General features: G+C 59.0%; 4 protein-coding genes across 7 annotated transcripts in view; 3 read left to right on the forward strand and 1 right to left on the reverse strand.

Annotated features, from left to right (window-relative positions):
- The window catches only part of IPO13 (importin 13), a 31,028-nt gene extending 27,695 nt beyond the window's left edge, over positions 1–3,333 (forward strand). Inside the window, exons 16-20 of one of the 2 annotated variants that reach the window (XM_058030414.1) lie at positions 1,831–1,897; positions 2,070–2,128; positions 2,249–2,338; positions 2,488–2,669; positions 2,784–3,333. In XM_058030414.1, coding sequence (XP_057886397.1) covers positions 1,831–1,897; positions 2,070–2,128; positions 2,249–2,338; positions 2,488–2,669; positions 2,784–2,883 — 498 coding nt within the window. In that variant the 3' untranslated portion in view covers positions 2,884–3,333. The remainder of the gene's footprint in view (positions 1–1,830; positions 1,898–2,069; positions 2,129–2,248; positions 2,339–2,487; positions 2,670–2,783) is intronic. The other variant, XM_058030415.1, reaches the window with a different exon arrangement.
- Positions 3,334–3,784: 451 nt separating this feature from the next.
- On the reverse strand, positions 3,785–7,534 carry DPH2 (diphthamide biosynthesis 2). Its single transcript, XM_058030419.1, has 6 exons — positions 7,383–7,534; positions 5,875–5,987; positions 5,542–5,762; positions 4,711–5,349; positions 4,404–4,589; positions 3,785–4,314 (listed from the first exon to the last, which is right to left on the reverse strand). The coding sequence occupies exons 1-6, from the start codon at positions 7,527–7,529 to the stop codon at positions 4,184–4,186; spliced, it is 1,437 nt and encodes a 478-aa protein (XP_057886402.1). The 5' UTR covers positions 7,530–7,534; the 3' UTR covers positions 3,785–4,183.
- Positions 7,535–7,789: 255 nt separating this feature from the next.
- Positions 7,790–14,190, forward strand: ATP6V0B (ATPase H+ transporting V0 subunit b). 2 transcript variants are annotated; one of them, XM_058030429.1, is made up of 8 exons: positions 7,790–7,924; positions 10,818–10,866; positions 11,350–11,433; positions 11,874–11,951; positions 12,529–12,598; positions 12,911–12,962; positions 13,308–13,498; positions 13,874–14,190. In XM_058030429.1, exons 1-8 carry the CDS (start codon positions 7,858–7,860, stop codon positions 13,895–13,897), a joined length of 615 nt encoding a protein of 204 aa, XP_057886412.1. In that variant the 5' UTR covers positions 7,790–7,857; the 3' UTR covers positions 13,898–14,190. The 2 variants fall into 2 exon arrangements, with proteins under 2 accessions (XP_057886412.1, XP_057886411.1); XM_058030428.1 differs by lacking the exon at positions 7,790–7,924 and having other exon boundaries at positions 9,553–10,866.
- Positions 14,191–16,791: 2,601 nt separating this feature from the next.
- Positions 16,792–23,340, forward strand: B4GALT2 (beta-1,4-galactosyltransferase 2). 2 transcript variants are annotated; one of them, XM_058030427.1, is made up of 7 exons: positions 16,792–16,894; positions 19,109–19,495; positions 19,855–20,090; positions 20,162–20,352; positions 20,628–20,750; positions 21,802–21,906; positions 22,040–23,340. In XM_058030427.1, the coding sequence occupies exons 2-7, from the start codon at positions 19,180–19,182 to the stop codon at positions 22,188–22,190; spliced, it is 1,122 nt and encodes a 373-aa protein (XP_057886410.1). In that variant the 5' UTR covers positions 16,792–16,894; positions 19,109–19,179; the 3' UTR covers positions 22,191–23,340. The 2 variants fall into 2 exon arrangements, with proteins under 2 accessions (XP_057886410.1, XP_057886409.1); XM_058030426.1 differs by lacking the exon at positions 16,792–16,894 and adding an exon at positions 16,941–17,017.
- Positions 23,341–23,708: the final 368 nt, after the last annotated feature.

Here is a 23,708-nt window from a genome sequence, read left to right on the forward strand (position 1 = left end):
CCTATGGGAAGGAGCTGTCCCAATACTAACATCTTTCACCCCGGCACTGTTGGAGTGAGGAGCAGATGCTGCAGTGAATCTGCAGGAGATCTTGGGGGGCTCTGCCTGCAGCAGGTCTGGTTTGGCTGGGAGAAGCACCCAGGTAGGTGGGAACCTGAGCACATTGGAAGACTTGTGCCAGATGGAACACTTGGAGCATGCAGGACTCGGGTTAAAACCCATGGACGGGCAGGGTGGAGGAACCTGCAGCTGGGTGGTTATCATGGGAGCCAGCTGCATTTGGGCAAGGTGCTGCTAGGGGAAAGGCTCACAGTCCCTGCTCTGGAGCTCACGGTAGGGCCCCAGCAGGGGTAGTGTCCCAGGGCTAAAACTGTAACATCTCTCGCAAGCATTTGTCCTGTATGGGGCCAGCTGTACAGCAGCAGCCTCGATGAGTGGATATGTTCCTAAACCATTGCTCAGCCAGCAGCTCACCTGCTGATGTTGGTGCCAGTGCCTCAGGAGCAGTGGTGCACAGCCTGTATATACACACACAGGTATAACGTGGCCCTTGGTCGCCCCATGAAGCTCTCTGCCTGTATCCAGCAGGGAGAGGTACCTGCAGTTGTGCCTTCTCCACCTGGTACAGCGATGCCTTCTGTGCCCAAAACTGAATCCTCTTCTGCAGTGTGTGATAGGAAAGGTCAGAAAGGAGATGGAGTAACTCTGAAACCTGCTTCTCAGCTTCTTGTTTTCCAGCATCTGCACTGGGCAGATGGCTCTGGACTTTCCCTGGAGAAGATGGGGTAGGAATTAAGTCTGTTTTGCTCCAAGTATAGACCACAGGGGCAGATGGCTGTGTGTCCTGGGTGCTGTTGACTGAGAGCTGTCCCTGCTTTTATCCCTGGGAAAAGGCTCAGAGGGTAGAAGTGGCCCCACAGAGAGCTCAGCCCAAGGGCTGCTTGCCCTGGTATGCTGCTCTCTGAGCTCCAGGCACACAGCAGGGCTGCTCCAGTGCTATGGCTGCTGTCCCTGGTGTTGCAGTGACAGCAGGGCAGGAGGCATGGCTGCCATTCCCAGTGCTTTTCTGCAGCAGTGGGCATGGTGGTCAGGGTATGGATGTGGCTGCCTAATACAGCAGGGCTCACTGAGGCAGGTCAAAAACCCTTCCCATTGAGTGGAGGGTGCGGGCTGAAACATTTCCACCTAGTAATTGCTCAGTGCCAGCACCAGGGGGACTAAGTCATTGCACAAGGTACCACAGCTCAGGGTGTCTCCAGCAGCAGTGCCTGACCCGCACAGTGGCTGGTGGAATCATTGTGTGGCATTAAAAAACCCCAAACTTTCTTGATCTCAGACTTGCTGCTCAGGAACTGCCAAGAAATGTTGGCATCTCATCATCTGGTGCAGTCTGGGGCTACTGCTTGAACTAGTTGCTGTGACCCCAGGGATGCCAGCATCTTCAGGAGAGGAGAAAAGTACATGGGTGGCTGGTCTCTGCTGAGCCCTGCATGGCTGCCCTTGTCCTGGGAGCGGTGCTGCTGCCTGATCTGCTCTGATGGGACAGGAGCCCTCTGTGTCTGAGTGTTTGCACACCACTGTGGCACCTTTCCTCAGCTCCTGGGGCCACCAGATCCTGGGTGTAGCAAACTGCCTGGCTGTTTGAATTATATTCTGGGGAGGGGTAAAGTGATGGTTTCCTGCTGTACTGTGTGAATCTGCCCTTTCCTGGGGGTGTGCTCAGGTAAGTGTGTGGCCAGGCAGAGGCTGTCTGGGGCACTGGGTTCCTTGGAGGCTTCCTGGCTGCCTCTGCAGCACTGGGTTCATGCTGCCTGTCTGTGTGCCTTGCAGGCTCTGAAAAGGAAGCCGGATCTCTTCCTGTGTAGCAACCTGGATGTCAAAGCAGTGTTTCAGTGTGGTGAGTACATGGGCATGGGCATGTGCTCCAAATTACCCTGAGGAGAAGCCAGCCTGCTCCTCCTGTAGAACTGGGTGCAAAACAGGAAGGGCGAAGGGCTGGGGACCACAGGGCTGATTTGGGATGGCCAGGGGGTTTTCTGGCTGCTAACTTGAGTAATTTTTGCCTGCAGGTGTCCTTTCACTCAAGTTTCCCGAGGCCCCAACAGTCAAAGCATCCTGTGGCTTTTTTGTGAGTATGATGCCATCGTGGAGTCCTCCTGAGAGGAGGACTGGGCGTGGGGCTGAGGTTGGGCAGTGCTGCAGTGTGGAGCCTGTGCTGGCACTGAGCAGCCTGGCCTGTGTGTTGCAGACGGAGCTGCTGCCCCGCTGTGGAGAGATCGCCCCGGTGGGACAGGTCGTGCATGAGAATGGCAAAGCGCTGCTGCAGGCAGTGCTGGAGGTGAGAGATGCTGCACCACGGGCTCCCCAGGCAGCACTGGGCTCTATTCCTGAGAGCATGCCTGCAGAGCCAGGGGCAGAGAGCCCAGCAGCGTGGGTGGGAGCAGGGAGTGACAATGTGGGCTCAGCGTGTCGTTTGCTCCGTGGCAGGGCATCGGTGGCCAGGCCTCCCGCAGCCTCATGGATCACTTTGCAGAAATCCTCTTTGCCTTGAACAAGCACTGCTTCAGCCTCCTGAGTGTCTGGATCAAGGAGGCCATGCAGCAGGATGGCTTCCCCTCAGCCCGAGTAACTCCAGAGCAGAAGGAAAACTTCAGCCAGCAGATCCTCAGGTTTGTGTGCCACTTGCCCTGGCAGCTGTGCCCCACATTTCCCACAGGAATGACCCCCCTGCATGGCCCAGTGCAGCTGTCCCACTTCATGTTTGTCCCATGCCTGTGTCTCAGCAGAGAGCGTGTGAACAAGCGGCGAGTGAAGGAGATGGTGAAGGAGTTCACCTTGTTGTGCCGAGGGCTGCATGGTACAGAATACACAGCAGACTACTGAGCACCTGGCCAGGACCGTGGACGATTTGCCTGGACCAGCTCTTCCCCACAAGGAAAAGCCCCCCCATCCTCCCTGCCCTGCTGCAGTACGGCTCATAGAATAACCCTCCACCTAGAATTAACCCACTCGGGACGCTCCTCAGCTAGATTTGGTGGCCGCATCTCGGTGTCAGCATCTTTGTTTCCCCCAGCATGCTCCCTCCTCGCAGGGAACAGGAGTGCTGGCTGCAGGAGGTGGTGGTGGGGCAGGGGAAGCCTGGGCAGAGCTGCCCCAGCACAGGCTGTCCTGTCCCCGGGCTACCAGCCCCTCCCCAGCCCTTCCCCGCAGCAGGGAGGCCACCCTGTGCCTGCAGCAGTGGCTGGCTGGGCAGGGGGATTTGCCCCCTGCTCGTTTGTATGTGTGGTTGGGAGGGGGGAGGCCCTGCACCTAATTATATTAAGAATATTTCTATGTTGTGGCTGTCGTTATTGCAGTCCCCAGACCTTGCCTGCCTCTTCCCTCTGGGGAAAAAACTGAGTGGAGGAGTAAAATCAAGGCTGGGACACCTCAGTGTCTCCCTGGGTTTGGGAGGGATGGCAAAAAACAGTCTGTCCTGCTTGCCCAGCATGGAGCATAAACAGCCCTGCCTCACATGAGGGAGGCTGGGCTCCACCCCTGCCAAACACAGGGTCCTTCCTGCAGCACAGGATATGCGCACCCCACTCCCATCCATAAAAGCAGGTAAGGGGCTTGTTCATGCTCAGAGTTCCCCTGCCCTTGCCCTAGTTCCCCAGCCCAGCCTGTGCTTTTACTGTCAGAGGTCCTGGTTCTGGTTTTCTGTTCCCTCTGGCTGGTGTTAGCTGACACTCAGGGCTTTGGTCCCCAGTGGGCACTATGATACGTTTTTCACTTTGGGACAATCTGTGCTCCTCAGCCCATGTTTTATTCTAAAAACCAGTTCATTCACAAATCCTCTTCAGCTTTAGTTAGCAGCAGTAGTCCACAAAAGCCTCAAGTCGCAGCACTGTCAGCTCTTGCAAAGTTGTGACCTTTCCATGTAGGGACAAAGCTGCCCTGGATGAAGGAGCCCTCGGAGACTGGCTCTGGGCCAAGTGCCTGTCTCTCCTGGCCCTGCTGCTGCCCTGGCCATGAGCCTCAGGGTGCCACAGGCATTCCTGAACACACATGCAGCTCCTGCTCTCCCACTGCAGTGTTAATGACCCAAGGCTGCATCCAGCAAGGTGCCGGCAGTGCACCCAGTGGGAGGCAATGGCAGGGCCCCTCACAGCCCCGCTCCTGGCTGGGTGCCAGTGCTGCTGAATCAGCGTTGCTCACACCCTTCATCCTCATAGGCAATGGCAATCCCTCGTCGGCCCTGCACCGCCTTGGACACCGGGGTCTGTCCCAGCTGCTGCTCCAGGCCCCGCCAGCTGCGGGACTCCAGGAAGGAGGCTGGGAGGAGAAAGGGAATTGTTACCCAGAGCAAGAAGGTGGCACTGCCCTGCACCAGCGCTCAGCCCCACCACGGCACCAGCACCAACCTGCGGGGCTGATCTCTGCCAGCGCCCGTGTCTGGTCCCTGCAGGCCAGGGCGGTGCTGGGGGGCAGCTGAGAGGAGGGGGGGTCACAGAGGTGGGCAGCTCGCATCTTCCCTGAGATCAGTGAGACATCAGGAACAGCCTCCTCTGCGGGAACAGCCGGGGGGAGCTCAACATGCGCACAGGCACCTGCCAGGGAATGGTAGTGTTAGCCTGGCCCATCTGTCCTGGAGCAAGCACAGCCTACAGGCAGGGCAGCTGGGTGCAATATGCCCTGGGAGGGTGTTGGGCAGCTGTCTGTAGCTGTTACCTGGCAGCAGGTCTCGGAAGTCTGTGAGGTAGTTCCCCGTCCACTCACGGGCTGGGTTGCAGGCCAGCTCCAGCTCATAGGGGGTCACAACAGGTCTGTAGAAGTCACTGGAGTCCAGGAGGGAGTTCTGAGCACAGGCCACCAGGACGAAGATGTCCACCTCCAGGAAGTTGGCCAGCTTGGCGGGGTTGGGCTTCCCCACGGCCAGCGTGTAGCTGCGCTTGCCGGCCCGGGCCAGCAGCTCCCGGAGGTGCTGCAGCACGGTCAGGTAGCCCGCCACGCCGAGGGTGCCCACCAGGATGCCCACCACGCTGGCATCCCGGGCACGCTCCACCAGGTACAGCCGCCGCATCAGGGCCCGGTTGACGTTGAGGGTCTCGCGGCGGCCGCAGCCGGTGCTGGGGTTGAAGGAGCTGAAAGGACAGCGGTTCCAGGTCAGCATGAAGCTGGTGAGGGCAAGGCCCTCAGCTCCCACGTAGAACATGGCATAGTCCTGAAGCCCTCCTGCAGCTTCCACCAGGAACTGGCGACCAAACTTCCGTTCCTCGCCAGGAACCGCGGGGCCAGGAGGGTCTCCCCACACCAGCCTGGAGAAGATGACATTGGGGTACTCGGGGCGCAATTGCTGCTCCAGCTCACCTGAGGAAAGAGAGGAGTGAGAACCAAACTTGGCCATAGTCCTGACGTGGAGAAGGTGCAGCAGATCAGGGGAGAACACAGAAATCAAACCTGCCAGTGTCTGGGGAATGAATGCCTGCTTGGTCTGACCCTGGCAGCCCTGTAGAGCTCAGAGCAGTACCAGAGCCCCCCTCCCTGCCCCGGAGCACTCACCCATGGCATGGGCGTACACCACATCGCTGAGCACCACCACACGGCTCTGCTGCTCGGGGTAGAGCTCCCGGAACGCCTCTGCGCAGCGTCCCACGTCCAGCGGCTGCTGCCCGAAGATGTGCAGCACCGGGAGCTTCCTGCAGGGGCTGAGGCAGGCCGGGCCGTAGTGCAGCACCGCCTCGGCACCCACGTGCTCGGCAGCCACTTCATCCACGCAGCAGCTGCGAGGAGAACAACGCGGTGTCAGACAGGCTCTGCAGCGCGGAGCCCTCTCCCCTCCCTGGCACCGCCCCGTCCCTGCCCGCGGGGGAAGCCCAGGAGCCCCACACGGACCTGCCGTACGTGGTGTCTCCCAGCACGAACATCTCGGCCCCGGTGGCTGCCTCCAGCCCGCCTGCCACCTGCACCGCGTCTGCCAGGAGCTCGTCAGGGAACTGCAGGGCGACCTGGCGGGAGCAAGGGGAGAGGCAGACGGGAGTGAGGCACTGGGGAGGGTGAGGTGAAGGGACAGAATGCATAGAGTGGATAGAATAGACCCTCGGCAAGTTTGCTGATATGGAACTGGGGGGAGTGGCTGATATACCTGAAGGCTGTGCCATGCAGCAGGACCTTGATGGGCTGGAGAATTAAGCAGAGAGAAACCTAATGCGGGTCAACAAGGGCAAGTGCAGGGTACTGCAAAACCCCAACTACCAGCACAGGCTGGGGGCTGACCTACTAGAGAACAATTCTGCAGATAAGGACCTGGCAGGGCCCTTACAGCCAGGACAGCCAATGGGATCCTGGAGAGCACTGGCAAGAGTGTGGCCAACAGGTTCAGAGTGATAATCCTGCCCTCCTACTTGGCCCTGGTGAGGCACATCAGGAGTACAGTCTCCAGTTCTGGGCTCCTCAGGGTAAGAAAGACAAGGAGCTGCTGGAGAAGGTCCAATAGAGGCCACACGGGGGTCTGGAGCATCTCTCTTGAGAGGAGAGACTGTGGGAGCTGGGCTTGTTTAGTCTGGACAAGAGAAGACTGAGAGGATATCTGTTGTGGTTTAGGAATGGAACTCCCCAGTTCAGTGCTCCCACTGAGCCTCTCCAAACCACGCTGCCACTCCCTTACTCCCCCCTCCCCTTCCTCCTGCAGCGGGCTGGAGCAGAGAATTGGAAGCACAAAGGGTAAAGATCACAGGTCAAGATCAGAGCAGTTTACTGGAAACAGCAAATTAAATAAGAAAACCAATGGTAACAGCAACAGTAATAATAACAATGTACAAGAGACAGACGACTCACACATGAGTGCTCGATGCAGGGCTCTGACTATACCTGACCATGCCACACTCTGGGAACCGGGAAGGACCCCTTCCCTGTCCCCAGAAAGTGATGGCAAGTGGGACAGAGTAACCTCTGGGTCGTGGCCGTGCCCCCTCCGGGCTACTGCAAAAATTAACCCTGTCCTGCCTGGAACGAGGACAAGATCTCATTAATAATATAAATATCTCAAAGGTGGGTGCCAAGAGGACAATGCCAGACTGTTTTCAGTGGAGCCCAGCAACAGAACAGAGGAAGGAGCAATGGCCATAAACCAAGGCAAAAGAAATTTCATGTTAACACAGGAACGAGTTCTTTATACTGTGGGTGGTTGAGCACTGGAACAGCTGCCCAGGGAAGCCGTGGAGCCTCCATCACTGCCGACATTGCAAACGCATCTGGGCGCGTTTCTGTACAACCTGCTCTGGTGCCCCTGCCTTGGCAAGGGGGTGGGACAGAATGATCTTCAGATCAGCCTCCCAGTGCTAACAATCCTGTGAGACGGCGGCCGGCAGCCCCCCGCCGGCTCCACCCTGGGTCCCACTCACCTTGCGGAACCCGCCATCCCGTACGAAGGCGGTGGCCCGGCCCATCTCGTAGAAGCCGTCGAGGTCGCTCCGCGGTGCCGCGGCCACGGCCGTGCACAGCTCCCGCCTCAGCGCAGCCTCCCCATCGCTGCTGAAGGCCGCGGCCATGGTGGCACGCGGGACCCGCTTCCGGGCTGCGGCGCGGCACTGGCCAATGGAAGCTCGGCTCTGCATTACCCGCCCCCACAAGCCCCGCCCACAACGGGGTGGAGAGGTGACGGTAGCCAATGGAAATACGCGCTGGTCGCGGTGCATTATGGTGTGTGTAGTTCCCCCACCACTGTCAAACCAGGCAGCCAATAGGCGGGCGCGGTGGCAGCAGTGACGTTCCGGTACTTCCGTGCGGGCGCTGCAGTTCCGGTCAGGTGCCGCGCGGGGGTCAGGTGACCCGGCCCGATCCGCTCCCGCCGCGCCGCCCGGTGCCGCCGCCGCCGCCATGACGGGGCTCGCCCTGCTCTACTCGGGGCTCGGCCTCGCCTTCTGGACCACGCTGCTCGGCGTCGGTCAGCGCCGGGGCGGGGAGAAGGGGGGTCCGGGGGCTGCGCTGCGGGGCTGAGCCGGGGGGCGGCAGGGGGTTCCGGGCCCGAGGGGCGTCTGCGGTTCCTGCCCGTGCTGCGGAGGGCGGGAGGGTTGCTTTGATGTGCGAAAGGCAGCCCGGCGGTGAGGGGTGCAGCGTTGTCGGGCCCCGGTGGCCGCGGCGCTCCGTGGGGCTGCCCCGTGCTCTCTGGCATGGCCGGGGGTGCTGCTGGGGGCTCCCCAGCCCGGGCAGTGCCCTCGGAGCCCCAGCGGTGCCGGGTCACCCCCAGCGGGCCTGTGGCTGCTGCCCCCGAGCCCCAGCGGTGCCGGGTCACCCCCAGTCGCTGATGCATGCGCAGCTCTGAGCGTGTGTGGCTTGAGCAGTTGATTTGCTTCTCTGTGTGTACGAGAGCAGAAGGGTGCCGGTGCCGGTGCCCATCGGGGGTTCGGTAGATCGGGGCAGGTGAAGGCAGGAGGAGCCCGGTGCTGCAGACTCTGCTGGTTGATGTCTCTCGGGTGGAGAGATCGCCTTGCTCTGCCAAGCTGTGGCAGCATGAGAGAACATGCAGTTTGGATGATGGTGGAGCTGCTTCATGGCAGTCCATGGGGTGCTGCTGAGGGTGTTGGGCTTTTGGAGGATGGATTTAATGCCCTAGGGCCAGCAGGTGGATTTTGTGCTGGTGCTGCTGGTTATTTTCTCTTAGCACAGAATGACCACAAACCAGGCAGAGGCTGGGGAAACCTTGGCCATTGCTTCAGTGTTGGGGTGAGGGGAGAGAATGAGTCAGGAGTGAGGGGTGTCTCACTCCCTCGTGTTTGCAGCACCTGGTGAACCCACTGTGGGCCCAGAGCTGCCTCCCTGGGCTCTCTGAATCATGTAGCTCACAGCAGTGCACATTCACCCTGTGCATGTGAGACTGTTGGAAAATCTTGCTGAGCTGAGCCCAGTTAGTCTGAACTTCCCCTGCCCTGTTGCAGTCCGTTTTTGAGAAGGACCATGAGCAGGAAGTGGTCTTGCTCCATGCAGTGTTGCAGCAGGGTCTCTTTGTGTCTTCTGTCTTTGTCCTAAGCCCTGATTTGATCCTTCAGTCCTGCTGCCCTGTCTTCTGTCCTTCTGGCTTCAGGGCTGCAAGTCAGGGCTCACAGGAGAGTGTCCTTTACCCTGTTTCTTTTGCATATGAATCTAAGGTTGCACCTGTTCTTGAAGAGATGAAAGGTGCCCTGAGGACCTGCCCTGAGCTGGTTGTAGCTCTCTTTTACCACTTCTGGGGAGTGGAGGCAGCTGAGGCTGGCTGGGTTCAGTTCCTGTTCTGACAGCCAAGCAGCAAAGCCAAAACACAAGTAAACAGACTGGCTGGACCCAGCACTAGAGATCATCCTTGAAGGTTGCCAGACGTGCAGGCTGGGCTGTGGCTTTCCTCTGTATTCCTTGGCTGTGCTGGCACCATCCTTCTTTCTTGTGTGTCTCTATAGAGGAGGGGGGCACCCCAAATGTGTGGCACAGAGAGTGATCAGCATTACCACCTCCCGTTATGGGGCCTGACAGTGTTTGTGTGCTCTCCTGAGGGTGCTCTGGGCGGTGCTGAGACCTGGGCTGCACATGGAGGGGTGAGCACATGAGAATGATGGGGACATCCCTGCTGCCAGGGATCTGCAGTGCTGAGCCCTTCCAGTGGCATGAGCTGTCCTGCTGTGCTCAGGGAAGGGCATGGTCCTGCCCCCACATTTCTGCTGGGCAGATTGCCATCACCCCCTACTTGCAGGCTGCTGCTCTGGGGTGGAAGGGAGCAGTGGCACACGGGCAGTGACCTCTCTGCTGCATCAGAGCATTCCACAGGTTTCCCATTTCCCCTTTTCCCAACTGTTCGTGGGATCAGCGTCACACAGGCAGGGACTGGTTACAGTCAGATATGGCAGAGCTGTGCCTTCCCCCTGTGCCTGGCATGGAGCACACGGTGCCACGATGCCTGTGCTTATCTGTTCCTTAGGGCTGGTCACCCTCCCTTTTCCAGCAAAGAGCAAGTGTCTCTCCTGGTCAGCAGCCACGTTTCACATTCAGGAGCTCAGAGCAAGGCAGGGTTTTGGTGCAGCACCTCTGCATGTGCAGGGATGTGACTCTTGGCTGTGGTTCCTGGTGGGAGATGAGCACAGCAGGGCAAGCCCTCCTTGGAAAGGAAAGGCTTTTCTAAGTTTCTCAGGACAGTGGTGTGGTGTCTCCCACCTGTGCTGGAGTATAAATTTACCTGGAAATTATCCTGGGGGAAATGCTGAGAACAACAGTCATGTCTTGAGCCCACAGCCTTGGAAAGGGGGTGTTGGAGCAAAGCTGGAGCTTCTCGTGTTGGTGGGCTCCTGGAAAGCAGCACAAACACTGATGGGATGGTGATGCAGCAGCATGTGGTGGTCAGTCAGGGCACAGCCTGGCTCCTCTTGTCCCCCCTGTGGCAGGGAAGAGCTCACAGCTGGTCCCTGTGGCTCTCCAGCAGGGCTGAGCCATTGGAGAGCCACGGGCTGAGGATTGAGACCCTGTAGCTCAGCGTGGTCTGTGGGTGCTCAGCAGGGACAGGGAATGGAAAACGGGTGTGACAACAACCATGATCATCTTCTGGGCAAGACTGGGATGGGGTTTGACAGTACCTCAGGCACAGGCTGTCTGTCCTGTGCTGATGTGGAAGTGTTGGCATCACAGGGGTAGGATTTGGAGGGGACACCCTGGCCCACAGCTCTGCATGCTTGAGCCAGTATTCCCAGTGACCCTCCTTCATGCTGTGCTGTGCTCCTGGGCCTTTGCCTTGGGGCTGTGCAGGTGGGGGAGGAACCAGCAGTGCTGGATCCAGCTGCTGCCTCCCTGGAGGTTTCCATCTTGTTCTTGCTTTCCAGGGATCTGCTACACAATATTTGACCTGGGCTTCCGCTTCGATGTGGCTTGGTGAGTTCCCTGTAAGCTCGGGCACCCTCAGGGCTGTGTGAGAGGCTGGCAGTGCTGGCAGTGCCTCCCAGGAGCAGCACTTGCTTTTGGGTGATGGGCAGTGGTCACTGCATGGCAGGAGAACCCGAGCTGCAGTGAGCAGGAACTCTGCTCCCCGGGAGGTGGGATGGATGCAGCCCCTGTGCTCCTGTGGCTGGCTCCCTACAAGGTCCTGGTGCAGCTATTGCTGCTCTGCCCTCCACGTCTCCAAGCCCAGGCTTCTGCTTCACAGTGAGGGCTTGGGAGGAAGACCTTGATCCATGCAGGTGAGGGTCCTGTGTTTCTGGCTGGCAGACAGAGGTTCTCAATGTCCTGCTGTCTGGCTGCCCAACCCATCTTGGGCTTCATGATTTTGTGGAGGGGTACCTGGTTTGGGATAGGCTGTGTGGTGTGACTGTGGGGGCTCAGCCTGTGTGCTAACTCAGGACATTTCTTCCTCTCCAGGTTTCTGACAGAGACCTCACCGTACATGTGGTCCAACCTGGGCATTGGCTTGGCCATCTCCCTGTCTGTGGTGGGAGCTGCCTGGTGAGTGGGACTGGCTCTTGAGCACTCTCCTGCTGTCCCACCTCAGTAGCTGTGTATGCACTGCAGTTTTCCCACAGCAGAGCAGGGTAGAGCAGTGTGTACATGTGGGGCTGTGGGTCACCACACCACCGGGGCTGAATTGCTGGACTGCTGTGGGGTATGGGTGGACCAGCCCACGGGCAGTAGTGGCAGTGGAAAGACAGGGAAGTCTCTGGAAGCTGTACCCTGAGCATGGGCTGTCCATGGTGGCTCTTGTGCCCCAGCAGTTCTGCTGGTGTAGGTGGTGCAGCCTGGGGCCACCCATACCCTGGGAGTGGCTCGGCTGAATGCTCAGTGCCCCCAGCTGCATGCCTGATTCTTTGCTCAGCTGAAAGATCCTGGCTTCTGTATAGAATTCTGTGAGTGCCAGATCTTCTACCAACCACCCTTGTCTGCTACAGGGGGATTTACATCACAGGCTCCAGCATCATTGGCGGTGGAGTCAAAGCCCCGCGGATCAAAACAAAGAATCTGGTGAGGTAAGCACCCACACACCTGGGGTTGGTTCTTGTGCTGCACCTGAGTGGGGCAGGTCACAACCCAGTGAAGAGGCTTCTGTCTGCTCTCTAGCTGGGTGCTGCTGGCAGGCTGCTCCTTGCTGAGCTGCTGATGCTGTTTGCTTTCAAAACAAAGAGCCCTAAAGGAGCCAGAGTGCTGCTTTGAAGGGTCACTGTGTGATATCACACTGTGAATGAGCCCAGTGTGTTCAAAACAAACACCCTGAGATCACACATCCTGCCCAGGCAAGGGTTCTCCTTGCACAACCCTTCCACAAGGAGCAGAAACAGGCTGGTGAAGGGCAAGGCTTCCTAGGCCTGCTTCCAACAGGATCCTTGCAGCTTACTCAGGTGCCACAGCAGAACCAGCATCCAGCCTTTGTGTTTGGCAGCTCCCCTAGTTTGAAAGTTAAGCAGTGGGTAGCTTCCCATATGGCTATAGAAGGGTCTGGCTGGCTGGGCATGAACTGGCAGGGGCTCCTTGGGGTGGGGTCTTTCCCCCAGGACACTGGTGAGACTGACTGAAGTGCTGTGCTCAGGCTTTGCCTTTCTCCCACAGCATCATTTTCTGTGAGGCCGTGGCCATCTACGGGATCATCATGGCAATAGTCATCAGTAACATGGCTGAGGTATGGGAGCACCCGAGGCCATGGGGCTGGTGCAGGGATGGCACAGCTGGTCATGGGCCAGTATGGTGAGGGGTGGCCCTGTGGGCACTGGGAACACTCTTGTGCCTTTGGGAGCCCCTGGACTGGTGGTCTGTGTAGGGATCCTTGCCTGTGATAAAGAGAGGGTTGGGAGAGCACACACAAGGCTGATTCCATGAAGCCATGATGTTGAATCAGGGACTGGCTCTGGCCAAAATGAGGCTTATCAGGGACAGGTACCTCTTCCAGAGACCACAGACTTGTCACTAACCCAGGTCCTGTGCTTTCTCTCAGCCTTTCAATGGAGTCACCCCAGAAGAGATTGGAGCCAGGAACTACCACGCAGGTAAGGACTTCTGGGTCTCTGTGAGCACTGCCACACCCTGACCCCACCTCTGACCCACCCATGGTCGGCTGCTGGTGTCTGAAGGACATGTGACTCTTCTAGCACCTCCTGTGCCCAGCAGGCTGTGCTGTGCAGCAGCAGCACTGTTCCTTCCCTGGGTGGAGCAGTGACCTGGCACTGTGGGACCTGAGGCACACCTAGGAGCAATCCTGCTCCCCAAACAGGGCGTTGTTGGGGCTTCGCAGCTCCTGGTATTCTGTCACCTTCAGACAGAGCTTCTGCAGCATGTCCTGGGTGCAAGTGGCAGGGGTTACATCCTGTTGTTGCAGCATTCCTCTCTCACAGGTTTCTCCATGTTTGGAGCTGGTCTGACCGTGGGTTTATGCAATCTCTTCTGTGGGGTCTGTGTGGGCATCGTGGGCAGCGGGGCTGCCCTGGCTGATGCCCAGAATGCCAGCCTCTTCGTCAAGATCCTGATCGTGGAAATCTTTGGCAGTGCCATAGGGCTGTTTGGAGTCATCGTTGCTATCCTGCAGGTACCTGCTTCCTGAGGCCACCAGGCCTGAGTGAGCACAAGGTGCTGTCACCCTGGATGCTTTCCAGCCCCAGGGAGACACACCTGGGTTTCAGCACAATCTCTGTATTGGGATGGGGAGGCTGCTTACAAGGCTTGGGGTGGCACAGCTCTTCCCAGACCTTACTGTGCCTATTTGCAACATTGGGAACCCTTCTGATGGCCCTTCTGTCACTGGGAATGTCAACTTGCATGCACCTTGTGTGACATTTGTGTCTTACCAGTAGGCCTGATATGCTGTCTGCAGCTTCTGGATGGTCCTGGGGTGCTTGGGTGGGACTGGGGTGCTAAGCTGGGGTTTGTGGGCCACAACCTAACCTCTCTTCTTTCTTTGCAGACATCTAAAGTAAAAATGGGCTGAGCCCTGTTGCACTCAGCCTGTTCCAGCGCACCCCAAGAGGTTCTGTACATACTTATTTAATGTTTCTATACTCGGTTGGGGTGGAGATGCTGGCACCGGCAGCAGGAGCCTGACCGCCTAGAGCCCCGTCCTGCAGATCAGTCGGCCCCTTGGAAGAAACAAATTTCTCTGTGTGAATTCTGCCCCCAGCAGCCTGGCCCAGCTCGTGGGGCCCTGCTGCTGCCCGTCCCCGGTGTGTAGAATTGACCATCAGTGCAATCCTGTGTCAGTGAAATAAATATGGTTCTTGTCCAGCTCTTTCTCTTCCCTGTGCATGCTGGGGAGGTTTGCTGAGAGCAATTGCTGGTTTGGGCTCCCCCAGAGATTCCTCTCTGTGCCTCTGGCAAAATCCCTGTCCTGTTCCAGGAGCCTGGTGCTGTCCTGCCTATGTGGTGTTAATTCTGTTGCTTTCTCAGGCTGCAAGAGCCACCCTCTTTGGGCTGTGGGAACGTGGAGCTGTGCCTTGCTGCCTGGAGCAGGTACAAGGCTGTTGGAACAGGCAGCAGGCAGCTCTGAATTGCCTCTGCCAGGCTCCTAGCAGCCCAACACAAGCTGCTTTGTGCTTTTCAGCTCCCATCCAGGTAGTTTAGTGTAGGGGGGTGTACACAGTGTCCATAGCCCCATTGTCTAGCTGGAGAGCACCAGAAGAACAAAGTGAAACTTTTGCCCCTTCAAAGGGCATCCTTCAGCCAGCAGCTCCCTGGTGGGACTGGGCTGCATGCTGGGGCTCTCCAGTCTGCAGTGCCCCTCTGTCCAGGTAGAGGTCCCAGGGGTGGGGACACTTTGTGCTGGCTCTGTTCCCTGTCCCTAGCTGTGCTGAATAGTGTGGGGAAGTTGGCTGTAGACAGCTGGACCTGCAGCTCATCTGCTGCTTGGGGGAAGGGAAGAACAAGGTCCTTCTGCATGTGCTCTGCTGAGAGCCTGGAGGCTGCTGCATCTGCTGTATGCGGCACAAGGCCCTCATACTGTTCTTCTACCAGTATACCTTCATAGAGAAAGCACTGATCTTCCAGTGCTGTGTCAGAGCAGATGCACTCTTGGAACTGTCCTTCTGTCTTCCTGTGTGGATGCCACAGGCTGGGGCAGCAGTGAGACTGCTGGAGTCTGCTGATTCTTGCCCTTGAACTAGGGCAGCTGCCTCTGCATGGCCCCTCTGAGATCTGCTGCTCTCCTGCCTCTGTTCCAGACTGTCCTATGAGTTTTGGGGCTGCAGTGAATTTCAGCCCTGGTTGCATGACAGTTGTGGGAGGAAAACCAAGCTACTGCCTCTGCTACCCGTGCTGGATGTCCCCTGGGGCTGGAGGCTCTCACAGGAGCAATGTGACACCTGTGTAGTGGCAGAACACAAACTGGGCCCTGCCTGGTTTGAAGAAAGAGTGTCAGGTGTGGGCAGACTTTTGCCTGTTCTGTGTGGGAGCTGCAGAGCCATTTCATCAGATCCACACCAAGCTCAGGAAGGAGATGTCTGGAGCCGGAGGGGCTGTGCTGTGCTGGAGTTAGAGAAGTTGCTGTGTGGGTTAATCATCTTCCTGGTTAGCAGCTGTCTTGAAAGACTCACCCACTTGTTTTTCAGTGATGGGCCTTGCCCTGCCCAGATAGAAATGCATCTGCTATCAGAAATGTGCCTCCATAAGGTGCTTTTCCACTCTCCCAATCCTGCCTGTGAATATCACAGCTTTGGCAGGGGAGTGGGCTCCAGACTTGCCCACAGGCCCCTTATAAGGACATGGGACCCATCAGGGCTACTTTCAGGGTGACCCACAGCCTGCCTACCATAGCCAGCATTGATAAGGTGAGCACGCCCTGTGGTTCTAGGTGTGCACTCGGGTTCCAGGACTTGGACTAAACACCTGCTGCTCAAGCAGAGGGAAAAAAAAGCTAAAACAAGGCTCCAGGATCTTACACCTAGTCTCATTTAGAACCAGCAGCAGCAGGAGTTAAAAGATATTTTGGTATCCATGTGTAGGTATGGATGATAAAAATGCCACCTGCTGAGGAGCCAAACCAAGAGCTGGAGAAGAGTTGGACTGCTTTCAGCAGGGCTTGTTTGCAGGGGTGGAACAGGGCTGGGCTGGGTAGGTGCCACTCGGTTCTCTGCTGAAAGGCTGTCTGCTGAAGGGAGCTGGAAAGCCCTCGCTTGGGTGAGCAGCCAGGCATGGCAGGAGGAAGGGGCTCGGGGCACAGGGCTGCTCTAAACAGGCACAAGTGCTGGGGAAGGGAGCTGAGCGGGTGGCAGAAGGGAAAGGCTGCAGACAGTGCAAAAACTCCTTGTGGTGGGCCGAACTTGTGGTGGGACCAAACCACGATCTTTCACTTATGCCATTGTGGTAAGGAGAGTGAGATTCCCGGTGTTTCCTAGCAATGAAACATAGAAAGGGTGGTGTGGGGGGGAAGGAGCCACAAATAGGTTGCAACCGTCGCTGAGCCAGCACCAACGGCCGGGAGCGTGGGAGTCGCCGCAGGTGGGTCCGTGGAAGCGCTGCCTTCCGGCAACGAGGAGCCAGGGAACGGAGAAAGGCCGGGACACCCCGTGCCGGTGTCCCGGCGGTGCTCGGAGGGTCCCCGCTGCTGCGCCCGGTGCCGAGGGCTGAGCATCCCGCGGCGCAGCCGGAGGCACCGGGCACCCCCGGGTGTGTCTGCATCCCTGGGATCGGCGCCCCGAGGCCTCGGTGCCTGCGGGACTGCCCTCCTCGGCCCGCGGCTCCGGGGCGGGCGGCGGCGGCGGCCCCGCCCGGTGCGGCGGCGGCGGGCGGAGCCGGCGTGCGGGCGCGGCCCCGTCTCCCTGCGGCTCTCGGCGGTGCGGCGGCCCGGCCGGCTGGGCCCCCCGCAGCCCCGGGCATGGGAGCCCGCGGGCCGGCGGCCGGGGCTGGAGGAGGAAGAGAAGGAAGAGGAAGAGAAGGAGGCGGCGGCGGGGGCCGCTGACCAGCGCCGGGGCGGCGCGGCAGCCCCGAGGCCGCGGTGAGTGGAGCGGCGCGGGCAGGCCTGGCCGGGCGGGTGAGGCCCGGGATGCGACCCGCGGGATGCGATCCCGGCCACTCATGGGCGGCACCACTCCGACTCGGGAAAAAGACTGATTTTGAGGTTGTTTCTCATTTTTTAAATAAGTTTCTGCATGTGTCGGGGACTGGGAAAAATTAGGGGGTGGGGGAGTGTTAGTTGTGCTGAATGCGGCCCCTCGCCCCACTTTTGGCCGGCAGGTTGTCACCTTTAGGGCATCGGGGCCACCGGGTCCCACCGTGCCTCCCTTCTCTCAGGCATGGGATGTCTTGAGGGAAGAAGGATTGAGTGCACGGGGTTGAGCACCCACTGCAAAACGAGCATCACCGGCCCCATGGCACATACTGCACTGGCTTGAAACCCTGGGGAGCAGCTCCCCATCCCCAGCTTGCTTTTGGCCTCTCACACCCTGCACAGATGCTGCTGTGGGGGGAGATGACATCATATTTCATAACCCCCTCCTTAGCAGTTTAAGCCCACTCATGTTCATGGTGTCCTGTGGCTGCTGCTTGATGGAGTGCTTTGCTTTTGTTCTTGCTGAGTGTCGCTGCCTACTTGCCTCATGGACCAAACCAAAGGGCCCCTATAACCAGCTCTGATTTTTCCCTATTGCATCCCTATCTTGCTGTTGAGGCACCACCACTCCTTGCACTGCACAGGTGTTTGAGGAGGGTTTCTGGCAGGTGCTGGGGGCAGGCAGGTTCCTGTGTCACTCTGTGTGGGGTGACAAGGCACTGTGATCCAGGGGAAAGTCTGAGCAATAACAGCAAAGCAAGCTTTTCTTCAGAGAGCTACTTTGTAGAAAAAAAACTGGATGTGGGGATGTGCTGCTGACACATGCCAGGACCCCCCTATCCACAGGGGTGCTGCTGTGCATCCTGCACAGGGAGGGTAGGCATGGTTGGGCCATTGGGCTCAGACCTTTTTCCAGCACCTCTCTGCCTGTGATGGGTTCCAGGGTCTGCCTGCCAGGGTCAGTCCGGCAATGGGGAGGGGACACCCCAGAGCAGGGTTGGGCAGAGGATCCTCCTTCACACATCAGCTCCAATCCCCGTACCCATCCAGTGTGGCCATCACTGCCAGCTTAGTGCCCTGTGGCTCCCTGGGGAGCCCCTCTGGACAGGGCTGGCAGCTGCCAGTGACTGGTTGCCAGCACTGTTGGGTGCTACCTGCACTCCTGCTGGGGATCCTGCTGCAGACCCTCGGCCACCAGGGTCCCACAGGGACCAGGCAGCAGCTCTGGCCTGTCCTGAGATCCTCAGGGCTTTGTGAACCCCGGTGCCTGTCCCTTGAGATTGCTTTGCTGTGTCCAGCAGCTTCCCTAAAAGCAGGGACTAGCAGGGCAGGGCTCAGGGCAGGAGCTGGGGTGCATGGCTGTGCTGTGGCAGGGCTGGGAAAGGCCGCATGGTTTGACTTCTCTGGGGCTCTCCAGTGACTCTCCCAGCTGGCTTCCCAGCAGGGCTCTGGCCCAGCTCCAGGCGTCATGTGGGAGATAAGGGGACCCTGACTTCCAGCAGTCCAGTGTCCCAGGAGGCCTCACCATCAGGAGGAGGGGAGAGGATCTGCACCTCTGGCTGAATGCCAGACCCCCCTGGATGTGGCAGGGAACGCTGACTCGGGGGGGAGGGCTGGGATGTTCTGCTTGGCTCAGCCTGGCGTGACTCTCATTGCTGCCCGGCTTTGGTGCTGCTGCTGGGGTGTAGCTCTGTGGGGTGGGAGCAGGATGGGGAACAGGGAAGTGGGGTGCCTCAGAGAGGGGCGGCAGGTGGGGACACCTGTGGTGCTCTTGTGACATCTCAGGCTGTTTTTGGAGAGCGAAGCCTTTGTCAAGGGCTCAACCCCTGTGGAGGCTGTTTGTGGCATGTCTAGAGGTGTCTGCATAATCTCTATGGGTGGGAAAAGGAAAGGGGAGTGGATCTGTCCTGTTCTGGTCTTGGCCTAGGAAAGCAAGGAGATGATTTGCTATGTGGGCCTGAGGACCTCTCATATCTTCATGGTTGTGCCTTCAGAGCAGGGATCCAGGTGCAGCATTCCCCCTGGGGTGCTCTTTGGCATTCCAGCCTGCAAGCCCTTCCCGTCTGCATCAGGCCTATCCTGCTCCTGCTGTCCCACTGTCATTTGGGCAGGGCTGGGGGCTCAGGCTCGTGGTGTCCTGAGCGTGAGGTGTCTTGGCAGGATCAGGACCGTGGCTGGAGCCGCCCCCCTGCCCCGCCAAGCGCACATGTCCGCCTGCCCGTGCCCAGAAGATGACCAGGCTGCTCTTGGGGGTGACCCTGGAAAGGATTTGCAAGGCCGTGCTGCTGCTCTGCCTGCTCCACTTCGTCATCATCATGATCCTCTATTTTGACGTCTACGCGCAGCACCTGGACTTCTTCAGCCGTTTCAACGCCAGGAACGCCTCGCGCGCCCACCCCTTCTCCAACTCGTCCCGCCCCAACGGCACCGTTCCCAGCTACGGGCCAGCCGGTGCTGAGGCCCCGTCCCCCAGCACCAAGCCCAGCACCAACCAGTCTGCCACTGAGAAGCCCTTGCAGCCCTGCCAGGAGACACCTCCTGGTTTAGGTGAGACATGCTGGGTGAGCATTTGGGATGAATTTGGGCTCTGACTCTGAACATGGGGCTAAGGTGGGTGCTCATGGCTGACATCCTTATCCCATGGGCCCTGGGTATGGCTTTCCCATGAAACAGTAGAGAAACCCCAGCCTGGAAGCGTATCAGGACAGCTGGTTTCAGGTTTTGTTAGCCCAGTCTCTCTGCCCTGTTTTAGGAAATGTTCTGAGCACTCTCTGCCCTCAGCAGTGCTGGTCCCCCCTGCAGGTCCCCCTCGCTGTTTGCTTTGCCGCCCTGGGCAGGAGCGGCAGGTGACCGTGACCCTGACCGTGTCCTGTCCTGCGGGCATTGCCCGGCCCTCCCTCTCACAGTTGGGCGCCTGCTCATCGAGTTCAGCTCTCCCATGAGCATGGAGCGAGTGCAGCGGGAGAACCCTGATGTGCGCCAGGGTGGCAAGTACACCCCCCCAGACTGCCTGCCCCGGCAGAAGGTGGCCATCCTCATCCCCTTTCGGCACCGCGAGCACCACCTCAAGTACTGGCTGCACTACCTGCACCCCATCCTGCGCCGGCAGAAGGTGGCTTACGGTATCTACATCATCAACCAGGTGAGGGGGCGGGAGCAAGGGGTGGCAGGGCTGGGGTGGACAAGCAGGCATTGCTGAGCTTTGCCCTGCAGTTCGGTGAAGACACCTTCAACCGGGCCAAGCTGCTCAACGTGGGATTCATGGAGGCGCTCAAGGACGACGAGGAGTATGACTGCTTCATTTTCAGCGACGTGGATCTCATCCCCATGGACGATCGCAACCTCTATCGCTGCTACGAGCAGCCACGGCACTTTGCTGTTGGCATGGACAAGTTTGGGTTCAGGTGGGTGCCCTGGGGTGCTGGGGTGTTTCTGCACAGGCAGGGCTGGAATATCTCTCTGGGATGACATCAGGGCAACCACCCTTGACTGCCACCTGGGGCAGGCATGAGGTCAGTGGCTCGAATTGCGGACCTGAGATGGCAGAGACCTGAGATGAAAGAACCCTGGGTAGGAGGGTGACACAGGGAAGGGTTGGTACTTGTACTTGGGATCCCCATGGTGCTCGCCTCTATCTTTGCCTGTTCCTGGGGCTGACCCATTTGCTGTCAACCTGCAGGCTGCCCTATGCTGGCTACTTTGGTGGTGTCTCTGGGCTGAGCAAGTCCCAGTTCCTGAAGATCAATGGCTTTCCCAATGAGTACTGGGGCTGGGGCGGAGAGGACGATGACATCTTTAATCGGTAGGTGCCCAGCCCCTCACTAGCACTGACTGGTTGGGTTGTACCAGGCTCCCCACTGAGCACTGAATTAGCACCCTTACAGCACCGGTGTTTCCAGTTTTGTGGGGGATGTACATGGGCTGTGCCACATGTCAGGGAGGGATTTAATTAACTCTGGCTTTGGGGTTGTGACCCTCATGGGTGGAACTGGCCTTTCCCAGGGTGCTGGGGGGCTGCAGGACACTCCTCTGCCTCTCTTGTGGCTGAAGCCTGCAGTGTGGTGTGCCTGTGGGCTCTGCTCTATACAGGGGCTGGGATGCTAGACTTGGATGTGTCTAGGGCTGAGATTAAAAACTTAGAAACATTTCAGTTGTGGCCGTGCAGCAGCCACACAGTGATTCCTGCCAGCAGCCGGCAGGCAGCAGTACAGCTGCAAGCTGAACAAAGCCCAGTCTCCCCACACCCTGCGTTGGGAGCCAGAGCTGGACAATGGCCACCTCACCTCCCATGGGTTCCCCATGGTGCTGCCCAGGGAAGCAGTGTGCAGCCAGTGGGGTGTAACCAGCCTGTAGTGGCCAAACTAGCAAGGCACCCTTGTGGGAGCACTGGACATGTGGCACGGTTGTTATTTCCACACTAGGTGGGCTCAGGGTGGGGGACAAAAAGTGTGTGGAGCTCTGGAAGAGCTTCAGGCGCCCCTTGATCTGAGGGGAGGGCTCCAAGGGAAGGGCTAGGCAGCGGCATTCAGGGAATGAAAAGGGCAGGGGCCGCAGAGGGAGGGAGGGAGGGATAGCTGCGCATGGATGGCTGCCTGTGTGCAGCACAGGCTGAATGCAGCTGCTCGTTCCTCGACGGGAGTGGTGCTTTGGGCACACTGCCATGGGGCATGTGGCACCCTAGGTCATGACACTGGCCTGGGAGGGGCCTGGCTTTGCTTATCTTGGCTTGGCACAGCTTTGTTTAACCAGGGACAGGTTTATTTTGCTTGGGGTCTGACCCTGGAGGTCTCTGGGCTGGGGAATGTCCCACTCTGGTGCCCACACACTGATCCCACCCTTCTCCTGGCCCCCAGCATATCCCTGAATGGCATGAAGGTGTCGAGGCCCGACATCCGCATTGGGAGGTACCGCATGATTAAGCATGAGCGCGACAAGCACAATGAGCCCAACCCGCAGAGGTGAGTGAGCCGCGGGGCTGGGGCAGTTGGGACTCTGGGAGATCACTTGGCTGCTCACCCCTACAGAGGTCCAGCACTGCTGGCACTACAACAAGACATCCTTCCATCCTCATCCTGCTGCTCTTTCTGCCAGATTCACCAAGATCCAGAACACCAAAATGACGATGAAGCGGGACGGGATCAGCTCGCTGCAGTACCGGCTGGTGGAGATCTCCCGCCAGCCCATGTACACCAACATCACGGTGGAGATCGGCAGGCCCCCGCCCCGCCTGGCCCGCGGCTAGGGCTCCTGCCACTGCGAGCCCTGTGCCTGGGGCTGGCTGGGCACGGCGCCTTTTGCCCCAGCTCAAGAGCCAGGACTGGACAGGGATGTTTTCTCCCTACTCTGCTGCCTTCTGGAGACGGCTGCCCCCCAGCCGGCCCTTTGGTCCCTAGGATTTCTCTGTCTCCCCCATCCCCACGAGTGTGTTTGCAGGACCCCTGCCCCATACGTGGTGTGTTGGTGGACGAGCCCAGCTGCCCTGCAAGCAGCTCCTGGCACAGAGGGAGGGGGCAACCCCAGGCCTGGCAAGGAGCCCCCAGTCCGTGCCGGCTCCTGCCTGCACCCTGGGTGGGGAGGGTGAAATCCCACTGCTCTGTGAGAGCTGGAGGGTCCCCACCGGCGCTGTGAGAAGTGGGGTGCAGGCTTCCCCCTTTACAAGCGCTGGAGCCACTGCTGCCCCAGCTGGGGATGGGAGCAGCCTGGGGCCCCCAGGCAGGCAGGATCAGGGTGAGGTTGCTGCCCTGGCCAGGCACTGCCCCTGCTGCTGGGCACACAGACGTGGCTTGCTGTCTTCCTCTGCTTTAGTCTGGTGCTTAGAGCCGGGCCCTGTCTCAGCTCTGCCAAACAGAGACCTCTGATTAGTGAATGCCCCTTGCTGTGCCTCAGTTTCCCCAGGGCTGGGGGGATGGCAGCTGTATCCCATCCCCCTTCCCCAAAGGCAGGTGCTGTGTGTGTGTGCAGCCCCTGCCTGCGCCTGCCCTCACCTGCCCTCCCCCTTTGGTGGGGGAAATAGGGCTGATTTGAACCCCCCAGGGCCTCTTGGTGGGGGCTGGTGCAGCCCCCCTCTAGCAGGGAGGGAATCTTCTCCTTGAGGTCTCCCCTTGTCTGCCTTCCCGCTTCCAGGCTAGGGGCAGGGGGCTGCAGGCAGGAGAGGCCGGGACCATGCAGGGCAGGAGCCCTGTGCCCCCCCATGGGACTGGGAGCCCCAGCACCCCTGATGCTCCATGGGGGGCTGGGAGCAGTGGGGTTGGGAGCAGGGCAGCTCGCCAGGGCTGGGGGCCACCGGCGACTTTTGTACATTTGAATGTCTGACCCTTTTTTCAGCGTACGTTGAATGCAGCGTTCGGTCGTAGAGACCGGGGGTTTTGTATTTAATAAAAGTTTGAAAAGTTGGCAGGCTTTGTGGGGGTGGGAGAAAACACCATCTGATGAGGAAGTAGGATTGTGGAGTACAGAGGGGAAGTCCTGTCTGCTGCCTCCAGCTGCTGGCTGGAAGGCAGAGCCCCTGAGTCACCCCCTCCAGCCCTTGGGGGATCCCCCAGCTCACTCAGCAATGCAGGGAGGCCTAACAAGGTGCCGACGTGGGACAAAGTGTACAGGGCAAAGCCAGCTGTCCTCACTGTGCCATAGGAGGATATTTGCTGCCCTCCTGTCCATTTGGGGACAATGCTTTCCTCCAGCAGGGATAAGCCCATGCTCCATCCTGTGCCTTACCTCCAGCTGGTTTTGTACGTCCAGGTAGGGCAAAGGAGAATGCCCC

This window comes from Melospiza georgiana, chromosome 9, assembly GCF_028018845.1.
Source record: "Melospiza georgiana isolate bMelGeo1 chromosome 9, bMelGeo1.pri, whole genome shotgun sequence".
In the NCBI taxonomy this organism is placed as follows: domain Eukaryota; kingdom Metazoa; phylum Chordata; class Aves; order Passeriformes; family Passerellidae; genus Melospiza; species Melospiza georgiana.

Excerpts from the sequence above, each read along its gene's own strand:
- DPH2 (XM_058030419.1), bottom strand. The coding sequence starts at position 7,529 with ATGGCCGCGGCCTTCAGCAGCGATGGGGAGGCTGCGCTGAGGCGGGAG. Across the intron at positions 5,988-7,382 it reads GGGATGGCGGGTTCCGCAAG|GTCGCCCTGCAGTTCCCTGA; the intron begins GTGAGTGGGACC and ends TGCTCCCGCCAG. Across the intron at positions 4,315-4,403 it reads GGCAGAGATCAGCCCCGCAG|CCTCCTTCCTGGAGTCCCGC; the intron begins GTTGGTGCTGGT and ends TTCTCCTCCCAG.
- ATP6V0B (XM_058030428.1), top strand. The coding sequence starts at position 10,532 with ATGATCATCTTCTGGGCAAGACTGGGATGGGGTTTGACAGTACCTCAG. Across the intron at positions 11,434-11,873 it reads TCTGTGGTGGGAGCTGCCTG|GGGGATTTACATCACAGGCT; the intron begins GTGAGTGGGACT and ends TGTCTGCTACAG. Across the intron at positions 12,599-12,910 it reads TCATCAGTAACATGGCTGAG|CCTTTCAATGGAGTCACCCC; the intron begins GTATGGGAGCAC and ends GCTTTCTCTCAG.
- B4GALT2 (XM_058030427.1), top strand. The coding sequence starts at position 19,180 with ATGACCAGGCTGCTCTTGGGGGTGACCCTGGAAAGGATTTGCAAGGCC. Across the intron at positions 19,496-19,854 it reads GGAGACACCTCCTGGTTTAG|TTGGGCGCCTGCTCATCGAG; the intron begins GTGAGACATGCT and ends TCCCTCTCACAG. Across the intron at positions 20,751-21,801 it reads GACGATGACATCTTTAATCG|CATATCCCTGAATGGCATGA; the intron begins GTAGGTGCCCAG and ends CCTGGCCCCCAG.